The sequence below is a fragment of the Haliaeetus albicilla genome, chromosome 1 (genome assembly GCF_947461875.1).
Source record: "Haliaeetus albicilla chromosome 1, bHalAlb1.1, whole genome shotgun sequence".
NCBI lineage: Eukaryota > Metazoa > Chordata > Aves > Accipitriformes > Accipitridae > Haliaeetus > Haliaeetus albicilla.
Window position 1 is genome coordinate 75801541 of NC_091483.1, and position 24136 is coordinate 75825676.

Genomic DNA, 24136 nt, shown 5'->3' on the forward strand with positions numbered 1-24136 from the left:
ACAGCCTGTAGCTGCGTGGATAAGTGTGCAGGACCTGGTATGGGAGGAGACAGGGTCACAGACTGCTTCAGGGGTCAAGTCAAGGCATAGGTGGGGGAATAGCAGTAGAAAAGTAGTGACTGCCTACCTGTGGAAATGTTCTGTTTGGTTTAATCATGGCCTTTCTTAGCAAAGACCTGACCTCTGGCCCTGTGGGAGAGGGGGAATAGATGCAGAAGTGAGACTTGGCTTATGAAGGCTAGAAGGAATCCATGAGGCTGTTGTCCTTTTAACTTGTGCCCAAAAGTATTGTCAGTTCTTATCCATGCAAATTTGAGTGCTGTTTATCTCTCCATGCCTCATACTAGCCTTAAGCTTCATGGGTACCAATGTCATTAGAAGCTTTCTGAAGTTTTGGGAGAAAGGCCGTGGTCTTCTACAGCTCTATGCAGGAGTAGAGAGGTTAGACAACAGTTATGTTGTGACCACTTTGCATGGGTGGGCTCATGTGGCACCTTGCGAGTCCTGACCGGTATGGTGACTTTTAGAGTTCTAGCAGAAACCTGTCCTGGGAGGTTTTCATCCTCACAATACTGATGACTTCCTTAGCTCTTCTTTTACCAGTCTTCACAGTTCAGATTTCATTTATATCTTCCTACCCTCATGGTATATATTTCCATACAATTTGTCATCAAACAATTTATAGGAAGTGTTTGTGCTTTTTGCTGAGTGAAAAACAAGCGTCTAGGATTCTGAATTAACAATAGGATGGAGGAGTGTTACTGCTGCTCCTGCTTCTCATGCACCCAGATCGGGGAAAATGATGGGAGAGAATGGAAAAGATGATCATGAAGGTCACAGTTTGCTAAATATTCTGATGGGATGCACAGGCCTTTACAAGTCAGAGCTGAACAGACAGCTGTCTTGAACAACTGCATACAACACAAGATGACCTTTGGCCCATCATGCTAACAATGACACATGAAATCTACTTTTCTTAAAGCTTGTTTTTCTCCAAAATAATGCCGCTAAATTTAGCATCCAGGGTTGCCTACAGCTGGCTTTTCCTCATAAGGAAAAACATTGACATTGCTTTTTTTGTGCAAAATGTTTATGGAACTTATACCACCTGTTTCTGAATCATTTATTGATATGGAATATATACTGCCATGCCCAATCACTTTACTAAATGTTAAAGGATTAGGAAGGTTCTTGCCAGAAATCATAAATATTGTAGATATTTTTGCACTTATGTCCTGGTTTTGGCAGGGATAGAGTTAATTGTCTTCCTAGTAGCTGGTATAGTGCTATGTTTTGGGTTCAGTGTGAGAAGAATGTTGATAACACACTGATGTTTTCAGTTGTTGCTAAGTAATGTGTAGTCTAAAGTCAGGGATTTTTCAGCTTCTCATGCCCAGCCACCAAGAAGGCTGGAGGGGCACAAGAAGTTGGGAGGGGACACAGCCAGGGCACCTGACCCCAACTGGCCAAAGGGGTATTCCATACCGTGTGATGTCATGCCCAGTATATTAACTGGGGGGAGTGGGGACGGAGGGGATTGCCACTCAGGAACCAACTGGGCGTCAGTTGGTGGGTGGTGAGCAATTGCACTGTGCATCACCTGCATATTCCAATCCTTTTATTATTATTGTCATTTTATTAGTGTTATTATTAGCATTGTTAGTTTCTTCCTTTCTGTTCTATTAAACTGTTCTTATCTCAACCTGCAAGTTTTACTTTATTTTTTTTCTCTGATTCTCTCCCCCATCCCACTGGGTTGGGGGGAAGTGAGTGAGAGGCTGCATGGTGCTTCGTTGCTGGCTGACGTTTAAACCATGACAAGTTACTATGATGTTATATCAAATTTTAGCTGAATATTTGTTGAGGTAGTTTATTTTTAACTTTGTTTTAAAACGCTTCAAGGAGTGATTAAAGCAAAAGATAAGTGTAAATCAGATAAAGTAAGAATTCAAATAGGAGGGATTTACTCAGTTTTAAGGGGAAATGACAAGACATTAGGTAGAGAGCAGGATTTCTTTTTCAGATAAACTCTTCTGTGATCTTTCAGACAAATCCACATCTGGTGTAAGGATGATGTATATTTTTGGCTTTATGTGGGTTTCTCTCAATAGATAAGCTTATTCACATGAATTTTTATGACTTCTGTGTTGCAGCAACTTAAAGGGGGTTTCTTGGTAGAACTTTACTTCAGTGTCTCTCCATGTATACATCTGTTTTAGTTTAACTGTGCACTCCCTTTCTTCTCATTTGGTTTCTTCTACAATATGTGTGCTGCATAATTAATGCATTTTTCCCAAATAACAAAGTGTTATATAATAACATAGTACATTGTTAAATAGGGACACATTTGATATTGTAGTCTCCTGCTATAGCATTGTAACTGTCTATTTGCTACTCCATGAAAATCTGCATGTCTGAAACCTAAAAGTAAATGTATAAACCCTGAAATTCTTCAGTCAAACTATTTTGTCATATATCCATAGGCTAGTTATTTTTTCCACTCTATGATGGATTGCTTCTGACTATTAGGGGAAGTTAATTAGGTTTATTATTTGAATATGTTATTTTTAATTAATTTTTGTATAAATATATTAGTCTTGTCTACATTAGGATACTTTATTATACTGCATATAGATAACTTTCTTATTAAATATATTTATTACATTCATAAAGACTTGTTTATGTTCTCCAAACCTACCTTGAAATACCACTTTCAGCCTCTCACCTCGTAAAGCAAAAATAAGTCATGACAGAGGTAGAAAGGCATAAAGCCAATTAAGATCAAGCCTCTTTCAGAATGAGCAGAGAGAAATCCTAACTCGACATATAAAGATTGCATATAATTGGATGTTATAATTTGGTTTAAGGTGCAAACTTCAGTGCTAGAATCGGATATTCTGTATTAAGGTCTCTTTCCTCCAGCCTTCTGCAGCAGAGGCAACTGAAATGCTACTAATGAGTATATGCTTCTATACTTCTAAACTAGAAGGTGTTTGTATCATTAAACTAAAAAGCATTAAGTGGTGGGTTTCAGGGGGCATTTCCTTCCTTTTAGTAACAAAAAGTTATGCTGAAGTTAAGTGAAATTTTTTACCTTCTTAGACCAAGTGAAAAAAAAAAAGAAAGCATTCCTATTTCTCCCCAGGAAAAATGCTTTTACCAACTTGTCCAAAAAGGCAAAGAAATAAAATAATTCAACCTGTCAAAGAAGCATGTTAGCCTTTAATTTAGAAAGCAAGAGTGTAATTTGAAAGAGAAGCTAATTAGGGTGTGTGGAATGTTAATGTGCTCAAAGAAGGACTATAAAAAACCTGAAATATTGAATATACCTCAGTCTCTCCAACAGATGTAAGTAGTATTTTCTGATAGTGAATGCATGATAGAGAATTGTATGCTTGTTTATTAGAAAATGTGTGTTACTAATAGTGTTTGGAGTATGAATAATAAATAACCCATCTGGTTTTCATTCTAATGGGAGAGACAATCTCTTGAAGCAGACACCTCTCTGAACAATTGCCATCAAAAACGAGTCTTTTCTGTCAATTAACTTAGCAAACCACTTTTTCTGATTATCCACAGTGTATTACTTCCCTTCTGGGCTGTCTTCTGGAGTGAATGAACTAATTCTCTCTGAGATAAAACTCAAATGTACTTTTGGAATAGTTTTGGGATCACTTATGAACAGCGTGGATGAGATGCTGCCTGTTTGTCTCCCTTTTGTAACACTATCCCAATAGGTTTTACATCCTCAACATACCCACATGCGCACACCAAGCAGGGTGGACTGTCAGAATCATGCTGTCAAAACTCTTGTGACAGTTCTCCAATTTCAGGCATTTTTGTCCCTGGCCTCATTAAGGCTATGGGCTCATCTGTGATACTACCAATACTTTTTCTGAAAGTTTATAGTCACAATTGGATTCCAGCAAAAACAGGATCCACAAGGTATTTCAGCAGTGGTGAGCTGCTGTACAAATTTGAAGTGTACTATTTTTCCCCTGTCCCTTTCCTTCACAGCTTTTAGAAGGCTTTGGCAGAGCTGATGCAATGTAAGGAACCAGACACCAAGTCTGGGAGCAGGGACGTGATCACATCTTCCCTTTTTTTCTTTTTTTTTTTCTTTTTTTTTTCTTTTTTTTTTCCCCCAGAAATAAACCAATGCCTTGGCTGCTTTTGAAACTGCACTATTAGGAATATAACTTTTGTAAACTAGTTTTCATACGCTGTCCTACTGAAATGAATGTTGACTTAAAGTGGACAGACAGTATGGATCTTACATTTGCATTGATCTTACTTGAGTGTGTTTTCGTTTGTTTTTTTTTTTTTTTTAAAAGTACGTTCATTGGAAAGCACTGGGGATAGAGACAAGTCAGACATATTACAGGTTCATATAAAACATCTTGTCAAAAGTCTTCTATAACATCATCTAGGGTAACAAAATCATTTATAGGTAAGTATGCTCTGATGTGGGCTTTGCTAAAATAATGGTAGGTTGTCTTAACAGGGGTGAGAATGCCTATGCATTTTCTTGGACCTTTGCATCAAAGCAATTTAGTGTCATATTTTCTAGTCAGTGCAAACAACTATCACTCAGATGAGCTGATATGCTATTAGAGAAAGTCAGAGCGTGCATTCCATTTGTTATGGTTGTTCTGTGTTCTGAGAGTACCTCTTGTATTCAGAATGTATTTTTGTGCCATGCTTCTTTTCAGTATATTTATTCCAATACTCGAGTCATATGCTGATTATGACTGCACTAATAGCACTAAAATAGTATCTCATTTTATGAGTATTTAGAGTTTTGATGTTTTTACAATCTCTTTTGTTGTTGCTTTATTTTTTTAGAAGTATATTTCAGTGAAGGCTTTGGCATTTAAAGAAACTGTATTTACAACATTGGAGACAGAAATTCTCTATGTCCTCTCTTCCTCACTCATCACAGTTTTTGTTTTATGATTTTTTTACTTAAAAATGAGTGAATGAGCATGTTGACAAGACTTTAGTTCAGTTGCATCCATGATGAAAATTTATACTACGTTAACATTACAATAGAATTTTCTTAGTTATTGGTGTGACAACTACAGTATGAAGAGTCACTGTTAGTCAGTTGTATGAGTGTTAACTCATGCCTGATGCCTCAGAACATCATGATGTTGATTTAATATCCAAATGCAGAAATAAGGTTTCTGCATCACAGAACTTTGTTCTCCTAGCATCTTGAGTACACAGTGTCCTTTTCTGTGACGTATGCATGTCTTTAGCATTCTCTGTAGTAATGCTCCTTATTTGTATAAATTCGTTAATCTCTTGGTGAGTGTGGTGTATCCAATACATGGACTCTGTTTTATAGCATAGTGTTTTCCATTTCGCTCAGTAAAGCTTGAAGCATCATCTGGGCTGTAATTCTGTAGTAGTAAGAGCAGTTCAATCACGTATATGACTTCTATTTGGGATTATCTTTGTATGTATAATTGTTCCTGTGTGTTATTTAAAGAAAGATAATGTGTAGCCAGTATAAATCTGCTCCTATGCGGTAATCAACATACAAAATGCTTGCATTTTATTTATGTGAGATAAGATAGGGAGTCTGTCATTATTTCTTCTACAAACTAAACATAAGCACAGAAATATAGAGAGCAATTAAAATTACAGCTCAAAAATGAAAGATTCTGTACAACTCAGAATAATATCGGCTAAAGTATTTTTAGCACATTATGAAATATTGACCGTGGAGAATGAATTCCTCCTTCACTCTCCTTTAGTTGCTGGCAAAAAGCTCCTCGGAGAAGCTTAGACTTGTAGAAATGAGAGGAAAAAAGTTCCTGTAAAACTTTCCTTTGCTAGAAAGATGATGGCACTGCATCCTTCTACTTGTTTCATTAAAATTCAAAGATACTATGTATAAATTAAATTGTCAGCACTTGAGTGCCTACTGCTGTTGAGTGGGCTTTGTTAAGGTAGTTGGTTATATGCTGATTCATTTTATGCTTTGAATGGCCTTTGCTAGTGGCGTTTTGGGAATGCTGCAGGTAGAAGCCAAAACTACGCACTGATCATGTTTTAGAAATCCATGCTGGAATATAGCTAGTGCTACTGCCAGGTTATTTTTCTCTAATATGAATGTGACTGGAACACATAACTAACAAGAAACAAAATTAGTGTCATCTTTGATCAAAACAAGTGGTTTTTTAGCTATGTAGCTTTCACTACCTTAGAAATTAAATGGTGTTTTAAAGTGAATTATAGTAATGTCTATTACTTAAGAGTATTCTGTTACAGAAGTTAACCTATACACTATGTTGTGTCTCTTGGAATTGCATTAAGTCTTATTCCATGTAATTTTAGAATACTTTAAGAGCAATGTTAGCATGGTATTTTGGTTACAAGAAACAAGTACTGCTATTCACTTGTAGTCTGTCACCGTCTTTGTTTTCCGCTGTTTATCCATACAGATTTCAACTCCTGGATGAGCACTTTTCTTATACTTGAGATTGGCATATGCTAGCATCCCCTGAAGTCTCAATGTGGTCACAGTCATTGTACCTCTGTGCTGAGGCGTTTAACAGATCCCATGTCCTGCTGAGTTCATTTTCACTGTTCTCATCTGTAAGACAGTTGCTCAGATTGAATCTTCAGCAATGTGCAGAAACGCATGTATGATCTTTATATTAGTTTAAATATTTGTGTGCCTATTTGTTATGAAGTTATCTGTTGGTACCTCTTGTGAGTTGATTAAGATTTTAGAAATTCTGCTTGAAGATTTTTTTTTATTATTATTATTATTCTTCATAATGAAGTATTCCATTAGTGGCATTTTTAGATATACACTTTTAGGAAATACTCAAAGCTTGGAGACTTATGTTCTGAGAGGATGATTAAAAAAAAAAAATTACAGGCACACAAATTATGTCTTGTCTTTTATAAGCTCTCAAAAGTGAGAGGTGTTAGCATATTCCTCTAATGTCTGAATTCCTTTTTGCAAGGATAAAATATAGTTTAATTCTTATCTCAACATGGGCTTCACTATGTTTTAACATAACAAAAGTATTTAAATAGTTTATTTTGCTATATAGCGTTCTTCTAGTGTACATAGTTCTTCTCCCATTCTGTATCTCAGCAAAAATTAGTTCAAAAAATCTGAGAGTTCTGACAAGACAAAAAATGGAGGAGACGGAAATGAAGAATAATAAAAAGAGAATGGATTATAGGGCAAGATCAAAATTTAGGTACAGTGAAAGAGATGCCTTGTATGGTCCAGTTTTCAGACAGTACTGATTTTCAAAAGCTTTGTCGTTGGCATCCCAAAGAATTTCAGGAAAATTATCTCTGTAGTTCTACATCCCTCCTACATTTAGCTTTCTCTGCTGACAGTTCTTTTTTTTTCTGTGTCAATGAGTGGAAAATTTGCCCATTCTTTATTTCCGCAGAATCCTTTCATAAAACCTCAGGAAATTTCACCCAGGGTTTTGAAGATGGAAACACTTTCTCAGATTTGGAACAACAGCAACAAAAAGTAGTGGTTTGTATAAGGGGCACTGAAGATAGAATAGGACAGAGGTCATCTTGCTGACTCCCACATGGCCTCATTGTCCTTAGTTCTCCTGTACTAGCATGATCATCTGCTTGCTGTGGCTCTTAGGAACTTAAAATTAAGGACCACTTGTATCAAATCAAGAATTGTCCTTTCCTCACTGTGAGCGAAGAAAGAGACATTGGTTATTTAGGTTTCCTTTAACTCCTTCAGTGAGCCTCCTATTCACAGTCTTTTGTAGCCTTTTAAGAGGAATTCCCTGCTAACATATGCTCAGTAAATTCCTCAGTATGTGAAACGATCTTGTTTGAGATGCTAAATTTTACCCTTTTGTAAAACAACTGTTACATCTTTTCTTTAGAAAGTACATTCCTCCAGTCTGGAGATCTTGTAATTTTTCATGTGTTTAAAGGTCTAGTATTTGTACCTTTGGGCAATATTCCCTTGACACTGTTTACTTGAAAGCTATAATATACAGCTAATATTCAATTAGTGCAATATTTACTAGCTCCAACAAAGCATTGTTCTCTCTATCCCTTAGCACTGTTTTTTTACCAAAACCAAATCATATCTTCTTGGAGTTCATCCCAGAGTTTAGTAGCCTCCCGTGTTAATGAACATTAGTTTAACAGAGCTTATGTTCTGAATATAATTTTCTTTCAGGAAAATGAAATTAAATAAGTAATTGAATTTAGTCAGTTTATATATGGGAAACAAAAGCAGTCTTTGTCTCTTTGACAGATGCGTACTCACTTGCTGTGCAAAGTTTAGTAATCTATCAGTATATAACGAAGCATATGGGCTGAACCCATGATTTGACAAAATAATTTGTCACAGAATATGTCAAATCAATAAGTTAGTAAAATTAAATATTTTTTGTTATTTTAAAAATCACTTATCAAGTCCTTTCTCATGTGCTGCTACAACATTACTACTTGAGGTCATCGCCAGGTCTGAATTTCAAAGAATATGGCAGAAAAAGGATTGGTCATAGGAAATCAAATACAGTCTTCTTACGGCCAACTCTCTAAAGTAAGAAGTCAGTGGTTTTGGTTGCCCTTTTCTTATCATAGAATCATAGAATGGTTTGGGGTGGAAAAGACCTTAAAGATCATCTAGTTTCAACCCCCCTGCCATGGGCAGGGACACCTTCCACTAGACCAGGTTGCTCAAAGCCCCATCCAACCTGGCCGTGAACACTTCCAGGGATGGGGCATCCACAGCTTCTCTGGGCAACCTGTTCCAGTGCCTCGCCACCCTCACAGTGAAGAACTTCCTCCTTACATCTAATCTAAACCTACCCTCTTTCAGTGTAAAACAGTTACCCCTTGTCCTGTCGCTACATGCCCTTGTAAAAAGTCCCTCTCCAGCTTTCCTGTAGGCCCCCTCTAGGTACTGGAAGGCTGCTATAAGGTCTCCCCAGAGCCTTCTCTTGTGCAGGCTGAACAACCCCAACTCTCTCAGCCTTTCCTCATAGGGGAGGTGCTCCGTCCCTCTGATCATCTTTGTGGCCCTCCTCTGGACCCGATCCAACAGGTCCATGTCTCTCCTGTGCTGAGGACTCCAGAGCTGGATGCAGTACTCCAGGTGGGATCTCATAAGAGCAGAGTAGAGGGGCAGAATCACCTCCCTTGACCTACTGGTCATGCTTCTTTTGATGCATCCCAGGATACGGTTGGCTCTCTGGGCTGTGAGCACACATTGCCAGGTCATGTTCAGCTTCTTGTTAACCAATACCCCCAAGTCCTTCTCCTCAGGGCTGCTCTCAATCCATTCTTCTTCCCTTGTATTCACTTTGAAAGCTGCTTAAGCCTGCGGGAAGGTGATGAATTACTTCTAAGTCTCCCACTTGACTGACATCTAAAACATTGATAATTCTGTGCTGCTGGGTAAGGCAAGAGGGGAGTGCATTACCTTTGAAAGATTGTTCACTGCTGAAAAACAGTAACTTATACCAAAAATGAAGAAATCCTTTACCAGAAGTCTATAATTCTGTGGTTTTTGACAAGGAAAATAAATGTGTCTAATTTTTAACTAGCCACTAGGTGGCAATTGCAGACAAGTCAAGATTTGCTTAGGAATGCATGTACACATACATACCAGACTGGTATTGCTATGGTGACCTTGTTCATTTTCTTATTTTCTCTATTTATGGAGCTACATGCTGTATTTTAAAAATTAGATCTTCAGACTGTCCTGGAATTGTGTCTCATATAGAAGCCACAGAAAATAACTGTTTTTTCTTTTATAATAATAAATAGATGCTGCTATGGACAATAATTAAATATGGCAATTTTCCAAAAGAGAAATCAGGAAGGGGTTGTTCTGGGTTTTTTTTTCTGCTGTGTAATTTCTTACGAGTTAGTTGCCACCAACTTTAGAGGTGCCAGACAAATTGAGTAAATTTGCTGATGTGAGTGCCCTCAGGACTGCATTGACTACTTTGGGCAGTGTGCAGTTTTCCTTGCTCTTTCTCCAGCAGCTTTGGCCTTTAACAAAGGAGCAAGCAGAGTATTGATGGTTAAGGAAGTAGCTCACTGAACCTGTTCTTGCATTTCTTCTCAAATTGATTAACTGAGGTATGAGTGCACAATTTACCAATAGGTGCTGTCCCAAGTAAACCAAGAAAAGAAAACTGAAAAAGAAGGAAAAGGAGTGAGAAAATTTTGAAGCAACAAATAAGCAGGGGAAAAATCCAATACAAGAATAAAAAGAAAAAAGTAATTAGATGTATAGAATATAAAACTTAAAGGAGTTGTCATCTACCTATCTGTTACCATTGTGATGAAGTCTGGTCTTGCAGACCAAAGTATTACTTCTGCTCCAGAAGTAATACAATGCTAGTCATCAAACAGATGCCATGAATTTAAAAGCTTACTTTGTGTTTCATTGTGTATAGCTGAGTACTTGTTCAAGGAGAACAGTTGTGGCCTAATTATTTTCGTAAACTTTCTGGAGAAGATACTAAGAGAAACTCCAGAAACTTTTGGACTTCTAATGCTTCAGTTTTTGCTGGAGTGCTACATTTCATGAGATAATCTAGAATTTCATTGCTCTGAACTTTTTTCGAACAGAAGAGAAAAATCTGTGTTTTTCTCAAGTATTAGGAAAGAATTGATTTCCTGAAGCAACAGCTATCAGAGTAATTAAATGTGACAGGATCACAGTCCCAGTAATTATTCTTGCTTATAAGAAATGCAACTGGTTTTTGCTATTTGCTGGTATTGGTAGTCACTGTAAAACAATATTTAATTCTTCTATTGTCTTTATTTTGCTCTAGTGTTTGGCACTTTGCCTTGCTGTAACAGCAGGTGGATTAGTCGCCAAATCAAAGGAGAGAGAGAGAGATATATATATGTTATAACTTTACCTGGTCTAACTGCTTCCTTACATCTGTTCAGTCTAACTCCTTGGCTGTTTTTGATCTTCCTTTGTGACACATCCATACTGTATATATTTATGAATGGATACTATTATCTCAGTAGTAAGTTTTGTCTCTGTTCTATTTTTAAATAAGTCTTTACATCAGTGCAGGAATTAATTGGAATCAAATGTCCAAAGACTAGTCTGCAGCCACCTCTGCGCATTCCCATTTATTTCAGTAACTTACTCTTGGGGTTTTTTGGGTTTTTTTTTCTGTTCCCCTCCCTGCAGTTTGTAGGTCTTCAGACAGACATGTTCCATAGATATTTAAAAATGCACATCTGAGCAGTTAGTAGATTAATGAGCTATTTTCTAGTAAAAAAGAATATACATATGGCTATAGATGTGTGTGTATATATACACACACACACACACATATCTATTTCTAGGGAGTTACCAGGGTTGACTGAGGTTATTTGCTCAAAACATAGCAATTTATGCTACTGAAAATGTATATGAAGAGGAAGAGAAAGGTATGGGTTAGCTGAATCAATATAAATAACTGAAAGGGGAATTTAACATAGGAAATGTGATCAACAACCCTACTTGACATAGAGTAGGAAATAATTAAAATGCACCACCAGCCTCTGTGATTAGGTGAAGTCTAACTAGACTGACTTCAAAGGTAATTTATCTAATATATATCTGTATACTGTAATCCTTCAAAAGAACCAAAATAACGTACTGGTTTTTAACCTAGGAAGGAATAAAAAGATCAATTGTAGATGTAGAATTTTGGATACCAAAAATGGAAAGCTCAACAGAAAGTGTAGCTGACTGAGAATAAGCTCATCAAACTGGGAACTGTATATTATTTGTTGGATTTTGTTTTCATTGGTAATTCTAGTCTTGTTTGATACAATGACTTTCCTTATGGATTAGAGCATCCTTTTTGCAAGGCTTGAATGCTTTATGAGAAAGCTGTGTTTGCGAGGCTCGAACAGAGACGTCAAGAGTCAATCAATTCCGAGTCTCCTTGCCAAAGTGAAGTCTGTCATTGTTTCTGAAAGGCTCTGTATACAGCAGTTAACAGCATAGGCAAGAATCTACACTGTCTTCACCTGAAACAACAGGCAAAAATAGAACAACTTTTAATAGAGGTATTTTCAGAACCAAGAAAACAGATTTCTAACCTGTGCTAAAACACCACAGTAAGGAATGCATCAGGATCATCAGTCAGGATGGATTATAGTGGCAAAAAAATCAGATTATGGAGGTAAGAGAAAAACAGACTGCTGATTTCTTTCCAACATGTACAGTTTTAATCTAGTGTTCCTAGTAAGATTTTTTTTTTTCTGCCATGCCTATGGTCCCTTACCCAGCATGATGTTTTCTGAAGAGTTTAACTAAAAAACAGTGATCCAAGAACCATCTAGATGCTGGGAAAATGTGTTAAGCAACTGAAATTGTAAAAGAGGTGATGAATTGATGGAGTGCTAGGTCTCTGTGTGGCAGGTCCATTGCCAAAGAAAGGTGTCAGCTTTGGACATCCAGGAAAAAGACAGTCAGTCTGTGCTTCTCATACCCAAATTGACTCTAGTGCAGATAAGATTCAGTGCTTTTTTCTTTTAAGTGTGGTAACTATATTACAAAATTTAATCTTTAATGATTTAATGCGTGTAGGGGGAAGGGTGGGTGGGAAAAGGGGTTTCACTGACAACAAAAAGGTGAAAAAGAAAAGGGTACAACTGTAAGGTTGTATGTTTTTTTGGCTTTCTACCAGTCATGACCTGAGGTTCAACACGGCCAAGCACAATGTCCTGCACTTGGGTCACAGCAACCCCATGCCACACCACAGGCTTGGGGAAGAGTGGCTGGAAAGCTGCCCAGCAGAAAATGACCTGGGAGTGTTGGTCAACAGCCAGCTGAATATCAGCCAGCAGCGTTGCCCAGGTGGCCAAGAAGGCCAACAGCATCCTGGCCTGCATCAGAAATCGTGTGGCCAGCAGGACTAGAGGAGTAATTGTCCCTTTGTACTCGGCACTGGTGAGGCCGCATGTTGAATACCACGTTCAGTTTTGGGCCCCTCACGACAAGAAAGACATGGAGGTGCTGGAGCATGTCCAAAGAAGAGTAACAGAGCTGGTGAAGGGTCTGGAGCACAAGTCCTATGAGGAGCGGCTGAGGGAACTGGGGCTGTTTATTCTGGAGAAAAGGAGGCTGAGAGGAGACCTTATCGCTCTCTACAACTACCTGAAAGGAGGTTGTAGGGAGGTGGGTGTTGGTCTCTTTTCCCAAGTAACAAGTGACAGGAGGAGAGCAAACAGCCTCAAGTTGTGCCAGGGGAGGTTTAGATTGGATATTAGGAAAAAATTTCTTCACCAAAAGGGTTGTCAAGCATTGGAACAGGCTTCCCAGGGAAGTGGTTGAGTCACCATCCCTGGAGGTATTTAAAAGACATGTAGATGTGGTGCTTGGGGACATGGTTTAGCGGTGGGCTTGGCAGTGTTAAGTTAACAGTTGGACTTGATCTTAAATGACTTTTCTAACCTAAATGATTCTATGATTCTATGAAACCATAAAAAAATGGAAATTTCCATTTATGCAGTCAAGTAGTTCTTACTAATCGTGTTGCAGGTTTACCAAAATTATGTATGAAGCTTGGCTCTATATTTTTGCATGCATTTTTCATAATCAAGACAATACAGTTCTTTTTCTCAGCTTGCATTTTAAGACATGATACACCATCTGACTACAATTTCTGCAAAATATTTGTTTCTGTCCTTAATCTTTGAATTTTAATGTTATGCTACAAGTGTACTTTATATATTATTTATATTATATATATATTTTTTTTAAAAATGCTTGGGAATGAAACCAGAGTCTTTTCTATGGTTTTCCACTGCCTCATACCACTGAAGGCTTCAGTTCTGTCTCAGTCAGAAATCATGTGAAATAGAGAGAAGGCAATGGGTTGGCACTGGGATACATAGATTAATTGGTTACAGTAATGTTATAAAAACAGAATCATAGAATCAGAAGATAGTTGAGTTTGGACAGGACTGCTAGAGATTGTCTAGTCCAACCTCCCCTGCTCAAAGCAGGGTCCACTAGAGCAGGTTTCTTGGGACCATCTCTAGTCGGGGTTTGAATATCTGCAAGGATGGAGGCTTCACAACCTCTCTGTGTAAGCTGTCCCAATGTTTGACCACTGTCACAGTAGAAAAGTTTTTTCTTATGTTTAAGTGGAATTTTCTGTAATTGTGACCACTGCCTCCTGTCCTGTCATCGGGCACCAGTGAGAAGAATCTGGCTCCCTCTTCTTTACACCCTCTCATCAGGCATTCTGAGCAGAGGGGAAGGATCACCTCTCTTGACCTGCTGGTGACACTCTTCCTGATGTAGCCCAGGATGCTGTTGGCCTTCCTTGGTACAAAAGCTCATTGCTGGTTCATGTTCAACTTGTTTTTCACCAGGATCCACAGGTCTTTTTTTGCAAAAAAGCTGCTGTGAACTCTATGACTCTTGAGGTGCCTCTGAATCGCAGAGCAGCCAACTCCTCCCAGTTTTGGATTGTCTGCCATCTTGCTGAGGTTACACTCAGTCCTGTTATCCAGGTTATTTATGGAGGTGTTGAGCAGTATTGGCCACTGGGGTACTTCACTAGCGCCTGGCCTCCAGCTGCAATTTGTGCCACTCATCAAAACCCTTTGAACCTGGCAGTTCAGCCACTTTTCAGTCCACCTCACTGTCCACTTATCTAGTGTGTACTTCGTCAACTTGTCTATGAGGCTTTTATGAGAGATTGTTTTGAAAGCCTTGCTAAAGTCAAGGTAAACAACATCTGCTGCTCTCCATACATCCACCGAGCTAGTCACTTCATCGCAGAAGGCTATCATTGGTTAAGCACGATTTCCCCTTTGTAAATCCATGCTGACTACCCCAGATCATCATCTTGACTTTAATATGTTTGCAAATGTTTTCCAGGATTATTTGCTCCATCACCTTCCCAGGAATTGAGAGGCTGATGGCCTGTGGTTTTCTACATCCTCCGTGCCCTCCTGGAAGAAAGGAGTGACACTTGCTGTCTTCCAGCACTCAGGAACCTCCCCTGATCATCACAGCCTTTCAAACATAATTGAAATTGGGCCCTCGGCTTCATCTATCCCTCTATCCATTGGAACCTCTGGAAATGAATTTTGGATTATGGTGGTTTTTTATAAGTTTATTAATTTTTTTTTTAATCCAATGCTAGGGTTTTCTTGTTAATTGACCACTAGGATAGCTTGATTCCCTGTCCCTGCCCCCCCGCCCCAACCAATGAAGAGAAGTCTTAATAGTTAACTTTCACAACCAGCTTTTCCATCACACTGTTTCAAGTATATTCCTTCTTGTCTGTTGGAGCATAACTGTTCAGAGAGAGCAATTTTGTTTCTCTATAACTTCTGACAAGATGTGGATGCCCTTTTCTAACAATAAGGGATAACAGTCACGTCTCAGATTGGATCTGTGAAGGTTTTGCAGAAATATACCTGAAATTAATACATAAAAGCAAAAATACAGGCTCTATTATGTAGTCCAAGGTGGTAATAGTCATTTACCAAAGGCACATCAATCTACTTTTGATACAATAAAGCTGTCACCTAATTTTCAACTCAAGCAGAGGAAAGCTTTCCATTTGGAAGACTCTTCTGAGATTGTCTCCTTATTTCTTCATCCTTTTAAATATCTAAAGTACATTTATCTCATCAAATTTCATAATCTAAATCTTAGAAAACATCACCTCCAGGGGGATCTTAGGTCAACTCGTTGTAAGTATGTTACATACAGATAGATTGAATTACCCACTGGAGATTCCTGTCTTCATCTACTGACTACAGAGGGATTCTAGTCAGCTAGTTTAGACCAGTGACTAGCCTAAAGACGTCTAAAATTAGATGAGAGGAATCTATTAAGCTACTGCAATAGCTTAAAGATGAGCATTACCACTTTGATGTTTCTTGACTTCTTTTCTGAAGATTTATTCAAATTATGAGTTGTTAACTAATTTACAAGTGAAAGTACATTTTGCATTTGCAATTATTTACTAGTTTTTCTCAGAATTATTAGTAACACTTCTAAAACTCATTAAAAGCAGACTTTCTCCATATGCTGTCAGTGAAAACAAGATAGCAATATAGTGATTTATTTTTACCATTGTAGATAGATTTTGAAATAAATTTTTATTTATTTCACTTTGTTCAGGATTTTGAAGCTAATGAGTTAAGGAACAATAATCAGTTGTAATAACTATAAACAACTCTTTAACCTGTGCTGGAGGTTATCTTATTAAGTACGTGTCAATACCAGTATAGAGCCCATAAGAAGTCCATACAATGATCTCTACCATTAAAATTATTCAAGTCAGAATTAAAATGTTGTGATTTTGTTCTTTAAATGTGTAAAATTAGGCTCCCACATTCACGTCCAGATGCATAATAAAGGACTTAATTTTTTTAAACTTCTGAGGATCTACTAGCTTCCATGGCCACTTAAACTGCATATTATTCATACGAACAAGCACCGATCTTCCCCAACTTGTTATTGATAGAAATCAATACTTATTGATAGAAATCAATATTTATCAATAGAAATGTTAGTTTTGTGCACAGATTAAATAACCACTTATTTCAAAATATGGTTAGTAGCATTACAATAAGCATTGCCATAACTGTTTTTTCAAATGTTTCTGGAAACTGAAGAATAAAATACTAAAGATGGCAAGTGTTTCTTCTAGCTCAATCTTTGTATTGATGGATTGAGAGGAGTGTTCCTAGTTTATCCATGCTGTGAAAATATTATGTATATTATGTATTAGTTTCCTATCTCTCTCTCTGTATGGTGCTGTGGTGGATGTTCAACTTCAATACATTTAATTGTAGATCTTTAAGGGTGATACTAAGACTAGAAATGATGCTGTTGTGTTTTGGGGGTTTTGTTCTTTTACTTCTGCTTTAAATTTCCATAGCTTTTGCAGTCTGATCACATCCCTCTTAAGTTTAAAATAACAAATTTGAGTTCAAAATTACATAGAAAATGGTCATTCTGATTTGGAAATTATATAGCACTATTCCCATCTCCTGAATTCACAGTATTACATAATATTAGTATGCTCATCTAATTCCTGAACCAATTGCAAATTAATTGTGTGGAATTAGGAAAATTGAGTTTGATGCACATTATCTCATCATGTGTTACCTTTGTAGATGAAGAGGCATAATGACATAAAATAACAGAAGAAAGCTATCATGTGTCATCTTTCATGCTTTACTAGAGGTGTATGAACCCAGATCTTTAAAGAAAAATCTTCTATTGTTCCTAGTCCTGCATGTTTGTTGATAAACTTAGTTCTCGCTTTTAACCTTGACTGATACGCTGTAGTTAAGAGATCCTTCTTTATTTTATCATGCATTTCAAAAAAGTGGGAATAGACATTAGAAAAATTTCTAGAGGCTGAAGAAGAATCTGTTCTCTTAGCTTACAGCAGGGTTTATATGTATTCTTTTCTTGAAAGTAATGCACCATATCTAAAAAATACAGGCTAAAATAAGAAGAAAATTATTTTTAATGGGTTATTAATCATGTTCTGTGGTACATCCAGAGCTCAGGATTTGGAAAGGCTGCCAGTGAGAAATTGTTCTTAAAAGCTTCCAATTTTCAAGGAAGAAGAAATACTCAAAAGTATCAATAGTTACTCTGAAGACTCCTTTGAAAGGCAAAATGGTTAATCTTATTTATTATATGGGAAAAACTTGTTGGCGTTATTATCACTCATGATCTTATGCTGCTTATAAATTGTTCATAAACATGTTTTCATAAACTTTAACTTACTAAGCATTTTTATTGTTATTTGTAGAACATTCAAGGTGTCTCTAAACATCCAGTTAGAATTACAATGAAACAGTACATAAAAGGTAAACTTATGTTTTTATTAACATGAAAAGGCAATTTTATCTAATTATTTTACTGAGTTATATTATATTTTAAATCAGACCAATAGCTCCAGCATTAAAGAATAGAATATATTATTAGTGCTTAGTTATACATTAAAATTTAAACCAATTACTTCTTGCTGGTTGTTCCTGCAAAAAATTTGCTATTTCAGCACTAATCTAAATAGTCACAAACTTTTAGATTTGTTTGTTTCTCTCAGCTATCTTACTGTTCTGTTTTCCAGATGAAATTATGCTTCTTAACTCCATTAAATATCCTGGGGATGATTTTGTGTGCATTCAGCTCATAAGGCTTTTCCTGAGATGTTAAAGCTGGGTCATTTTGATCAAACTCACAACTAAACACCAATAGTCAGATGTGTTGTTTTTGATAACAGAAGCAGATTTAAGGCAGATGATTCAGAGAGAATCAAAGTAAAGTCTAGAAAAGCATGACTCAAGTGATAAAGAGAGAAACCCACAATAGTAGACCCAAATATAAGAGAGAGATTTACCAACATAAACTCTCCTTCTTGAATGCCTACAGCCACAGCTGGGAAATGCTGCTCATTTGTTGCACTTGGTTCTCAGATAAGGGCAGGCTTGCCTTTTCACAGCTGTTCACTCCCTGTGTTTGAAATAATACAGATCATAAAACAGGAGTCTGTTGAAGACAATGTAAAACTTTGACAGCAGTTTTGTTTTATCTACCTGTTTCATTTTTATAAGTATTTTTTAAAGGTTATTATAAAAAAATGTGTGAGCAGTGGCTGTGTAAACCTGAGCTGCCATGCATAACTGTGGCACATAGGCCTTTCTGGAAACAGTCCAATCAATTTTGTTAATGATCTTATAATATGTGCTTCTCAAAAACATTTTTCTAAGTTTTTCATTCCTGTATCAAGACACTTATTTTTTCCACTTTTATGCTGATCAGATTAATTCTGTTGTATTTCAAACCACCATCCCTTTGTATACCAAGACAAGTGGTATTCCCGGGATGCACTGAGTTTCTAATACCTTGTTGATGTGTATTATTGCTTTGTGATATTATAGGGGATTTCTGTCATTAGAATTTGGATGCCTATATCAGCTGTATGTTCTCAATATTATATGCCCCTACCACCTGTAACTCAGAATTTGGTTATTAACACATTGCTGTGGTATGTTCGAAGATAAAATATATTTTTTTAGTTCATCTCCGTGGACCCTTCCTTATCTGAATGCCTCCTTTATTAAGTGATCTGTGAATAATGTTAGTTATTGTAGATATTTGTTAGCTAGTGTTTTGGGAAGGATTTGGTTTTGATAAAGGAGAAGTACGCAGTACTGCAAAGATGGAAGAGATAAAGACATTGTCCATGACTGATAGAGTAAAATAATGGTGGCGTTGGCAGTTGGTGCTCTGCTAGGTTGCTTACGTTGCCATTTGTGTGGTTTTGTGTGTTTGGTATGTCATTTACAACCTCCTATGGTTTGCAACACCATATTTTTGGACTGGGGTTTGGGACTTAAATGTCTATCTCCTCTCTAGGAAAAGAAGAGGAAATAGTAACTATTTCCCCAAGAACATTGTTTGTTTCAAAAAAAGGATATACGTTTTTAGCAGCAGGTAAGATACTATTTATTATTATTCTCATACATATTAATGTTCGCAGTTCTGTTATCTCTTTTTCCCCTCTCCTTTGGATGACATTATATTTTAGAAGGCTGTCAAGTCCCTTAGTATCAATTAATATTGTTATATGATGTATACTCCTTAGTGTGCTTTGGAAGTGGATGATATGTAAGCCTTGTCAGTAGAAACAAAGAGCTAATAAGATTAATTGACACCTGAAGATAATGAAGGAATCAGACACCTTGTGATCTGTAGCTGGAATATAACTTCTTTAGATGAGCTTTTTACAGGCATCTTTTTTTTGTGTGTGCAAGGAATTGACTGAACAGTCCAGGCTTACATTTCAATTTGTAATAGTTTGGTTAAAATGGAGGTATATTTTTATTTTAGAGTGATAGATTTATTTTAACACTGTTTACTAGATTTTTCCCATATTGAGTTAAGGATCCTTGCTGACTTGTCATCTGAACCAGAACTTTTGAAACTATTCCAAGAACCTGAAACCACTGATATCTTTTCCACACTGGCTTCTCAGTGGTAAGAGTAAATGTTGCTTTTTTTTTGATAGTAATTAGACAAAATAGTAAGAATAACTTAAACTATTGTACTACTGTGTAGTGATAACAAAAGACAGTATTTTGCTACAGTATCTATTGTTAATACTGTTTTAACACCGTGAATTATAATTCCTTTCTGTCTGTCTGAGTCTTTTCTTCTCCACTGTGGTAATTACTGTATGTCAAAATGTTGCAATCCAACTGACCTGTATGAATGAGCCTTGTGACTAAAGCTGGTGCAATAATATATTGTGAACAGTGCATGCTGATAACTGTCTTACTGTATTACTGTTCACCAATTCTATTTAAAAATCCAGAGCAGCAGTTAAGTAGGTTATCCATCTGAAAAATTGCAGAACAACTTTCTGCAGTAAAAGTACCAGCATTTTTGAAACCTGCTTGGTTATCCAGTAGAAGTATTGGAATCAAATTATGTATGACAAGAAGTAGATTGACTAGAGCTCATGAGATTCTTTTGAACTCATAGGGTTTAGTGCTTCCATCTTGTGATGGATGATTTGATACTCGGACAAAGTGGTGCTAGTAATAAAAAAACATATTTCTTATCTTTATTCCCAAATTATTATTTAATGATCTCTTCAGCATGCAGATAAAAAGATTAACTATCAAAAAGAAGGAATATTAGTTACTTAGCTGTTTGAAGGCATTTCTTATTACTGTTTGTATTATCGTGATGCCTAAAAATCTTCCTTGAGACTGGGACTCCCCTCATACTCTCAGTGCATGAGCATTCGATAAGTGACAGGATAGATGTCAAGAAGCTTAGAGTTTGAACAGATAGGTCAGGAAAAGATTGAATAAAATGCTATAACGTATAAGTAGATTGAACAGAATGATGTCGTGTAAATGTCATGCAATTTTCATATTTTCTTTTTGTTCCTCTCTCTCTCTTTTTTTAATTTTTTATCTCCGTTTTTTGTTGGAAGATTGTTAGCTGAAAATGAAAGCAAAAACAAATATGATGAACTCATCAGTCCTGATCTAGCTCAATTCCTATCCTACAGTTTCTAAATTTTTGCAGGCATAGCGTTCCCAACCACAGTATTTCCTACTCACTGCAATATTTGCTAATATACTCTGAAGTAGTACAAAGAAGCAAAATGGAGTTCAAATTATAATTATCCTGCTACCAACAACTGAATCAGTGCTTGAGGCATGTGCATTCTAGGAGAACGCAACTCAAGGTCACAAACATCCCAATGAATGTAGCTATGGAAAGATCGCCTTTCTCTTTAGAGTCACTTAGAAGCTTCTATTGATATTATAATCAACTCTTAGCTCTAACATGATATCACTAGAACCTCGTGATGGAGTTAAATCCTTATTTTAGTTTGGAGGTATATTGCAAATGTATGCATGAAGATGAGTCAAATTTTGTCTCAACTCTGGGCAAGGCTCCAGAAATACCATTCTATTCAGCAGCCTCACAGCTCTTGGCAGCCATCAACCTCTTATAGTTGCTACACAGTAACTTTAAATTTAATGAAATATTACAGGCAAATATTTTTATCAGACAGAAGTGTCATGATGTGTCTACAAAATCATTACATAATGATTCTGCTGACTCTTCTTTTAAGCTTCAGGAAAGCTAATGCTTGGAATTAACTTTCTATTGAATCTATTATATGACTTATTAATTACAGAAACATGAAAGGTGTGTTTTAATCTCATCTAACCTTGGACATCTGTTATATACCTGGAGAGATGCATTTGACCTATTGTTGATGTCCCCTGTGTAATAAGATCAATCACATATTAAAAGTGTTGACTTTGCACTCTTGAGAACAAAGTAGGTCTGGGGTGACCAGCTCACATGTAGACATCTGTATTTGTTCTGACAAATTCAGTTCCTCCTATTGGATGAGTTCCTAGTGAACTCACCTTGGGTTTTGGAACTTTGTCCTTGATTTAATTAGCGCCAAAGAGAAGACATAAAATCACAAACTTCACAGATACTTTCCTGTTCCAGATACTTATTCGTGTCTTGTAGTCCACTACTAATAAAAAAAAATCTTTAGGGCAAACAATTATTCATTCACTTTATTGTAGTTGATCCACTGAATTGGTATTAAAAACAAGTTATGAGAAGAAAGAGCAAAATAAACAACAAACCTTTTATCTCCTCTTGGTCTCCTGATTTTCTCTGGGTCTTAATCCTTTAAAATCTGTGCAAGTTATATACGAAGTGACATACCAAATGTTTTATGCTATTTGAAGGAATTGCACATTGTTGCTATTTGTAAATATTTTCTAATGCATTTTTGACAATTGTAAAACCTTGGCAAAAAAAGTTTTTTTTCTCTAACAGATCTATAAGGAATGAATTAGTTTCTGAAGCTCCCTCTCAGAAGAAAAAAATTAAGTTAGTGTCAGTGTCTGATAGCATTCCAGCTTCTGAATGTATGTCAGTTGGTATCTTTTAGCAGGTTTTCTGCATCTAAAAATCCTCAGACTAATGAATATTAAATCATAAACAGTAAAGAATATATTATTGGACAAAAATCTGAGCCACACCCCAGAGTCCAGCCAAGTTTTATACCAGTTTATTAACTTTTTTTTTCTTTCCTAAGCTTCATGGCTTCTCCACTGAAATGTGGACCTTCGGGCTAAAGCCTGAATATTTAGCCTTAAGGCTAAAGCCTTCTATCTGAAATCCAACCTTTTGAAAAATCTTTAGAGGCTTCTTATAGCATTTGGCAACAAATACATGTGGTGGGTAGTTTCTGCAAAGAGGTTAGCTGTATGAGTTTCTGATTGAATTAACATCTTACGTATAAAAGCTTTCCTTTCATAATTTGGTTAGGCATGCTCTACAGTGATGCAGTCTATCTCTGGGACCTTAGAGATGCGTCTCTCTTGGAAACCTGTTGGATCCATGTTTCTATTAAACATCATTTGTATGGAATCTTTATTCTGGTCAACAGTGCAGTGTAGAGATGCATAAGTATGTGTCAACCCAAACTGTCTATACATTACAGCAAAAGGCTTAATGGAGGTACTAACTTTCATGCTAAAATTCAGTGTCACGTGCAACACCGTATCCAACCCAATAAACCTAGCTGAGAGGCAATCCTCTCTACAAGACCAGTCTGTAATCTTGTACTCATGGCTAGCTTACAGAGATAGCTCGTTTCAGAAGTAACACAGCCTCCACCGGTCAGGGCTTCCCTGCACTATGCTCAACTGTTTGCTGTAGATATTGCTTGCTGTAGATAGTTTTTTAAGTATTGTGTGTTCTGTTTGACAAAACTGTCTTGAAATTGATATTCAGAGAAAACTCTCAGAAGCTGGTGTTAACTAGTCACTTAATGGGAGTTTCTGGGTAATGTCATGCCTTGGTCTCATGTGTTTTATCCTTAAAGTGCTTTTTTCACACAGGAATAACGTTTGTGGAATTTTATTCCATGGAATTCATGGAATAAAATAAAAATGGCATCTGTTGGCCACTTTGCAATAGAGTTGCTTCTCTTGGCTTTTTTTGTCAGTGAAAAGTCCAAGCTCATCTCTGCTTTGTACATCCAGTATATTTTCTGGTCATCTAACATAGTTACCCCAGCTACAACTGAGATGATATAAATGGATTTTAATGTTCGCTTGTATATGCTTAGTACTGTTCCTACTCTTATCCTATCCTGTCTGTAATGATGATCATATGCTATTACCAACATTATCTTAAACCAAGTACTGTGCCTATGAAAAGTAGGCCTTAAATGACAGGTCAACACCTGCTGTTACAAGAACACCAAGAATGCATTACATTAATGACCTACTTGCTACTGAACTCATAGTAAAGTTTCAAGGCTTGCCTAAACTTCTGAAAATTCATGATATAATGGATTCCAGCTACCTGCAAGTTCACCTTGTGTTATATTGTCTTGATGTCCTATGACAGTTACAGTCCTTTGAAGGCCAAATCATCATTCCAGTGCTGAAGATGATGAGAGCTGTCTTGGCAGCTGTCTGACCAACCAAGTGACCTAACTGCCATAAGACATCCAAATGACAACAAATCTTAGAATGAAATTGCTCTCACTTCTTTAATCTAGCTTTTACACAGTGAATGAAAAATAAGTAA

The 24136-nt window shown here is 36.7% G+C and overlaps 1 protein-coding gene across 1 annotated transcript in view; it reads left to right on the top strand.

Annotated features, from left to right (window-relative positions):
* POLN (DNA polymerase nu) overlaps positions 1-24136 on the top strand; it is a 106745-nt gene that overhangs the window by 29181 nt on the left and 53428 nt on the right. Inside the window, exons 15-17 of the mRNA XM_069795280.1 lie at positions 17790-17847; positions 19400-19477; positions 19906-20020. Of these exons, the coding sequence (XP_069651381.1) occupies positions 17790-17847; positions 19400-19477; positions 19906-20020 (251 nt within the window). The remainder of the gene's footprint in view (positions 1-17789; positions 17848-19399; positions 19478-19905; positions 20021-24136) is intronic.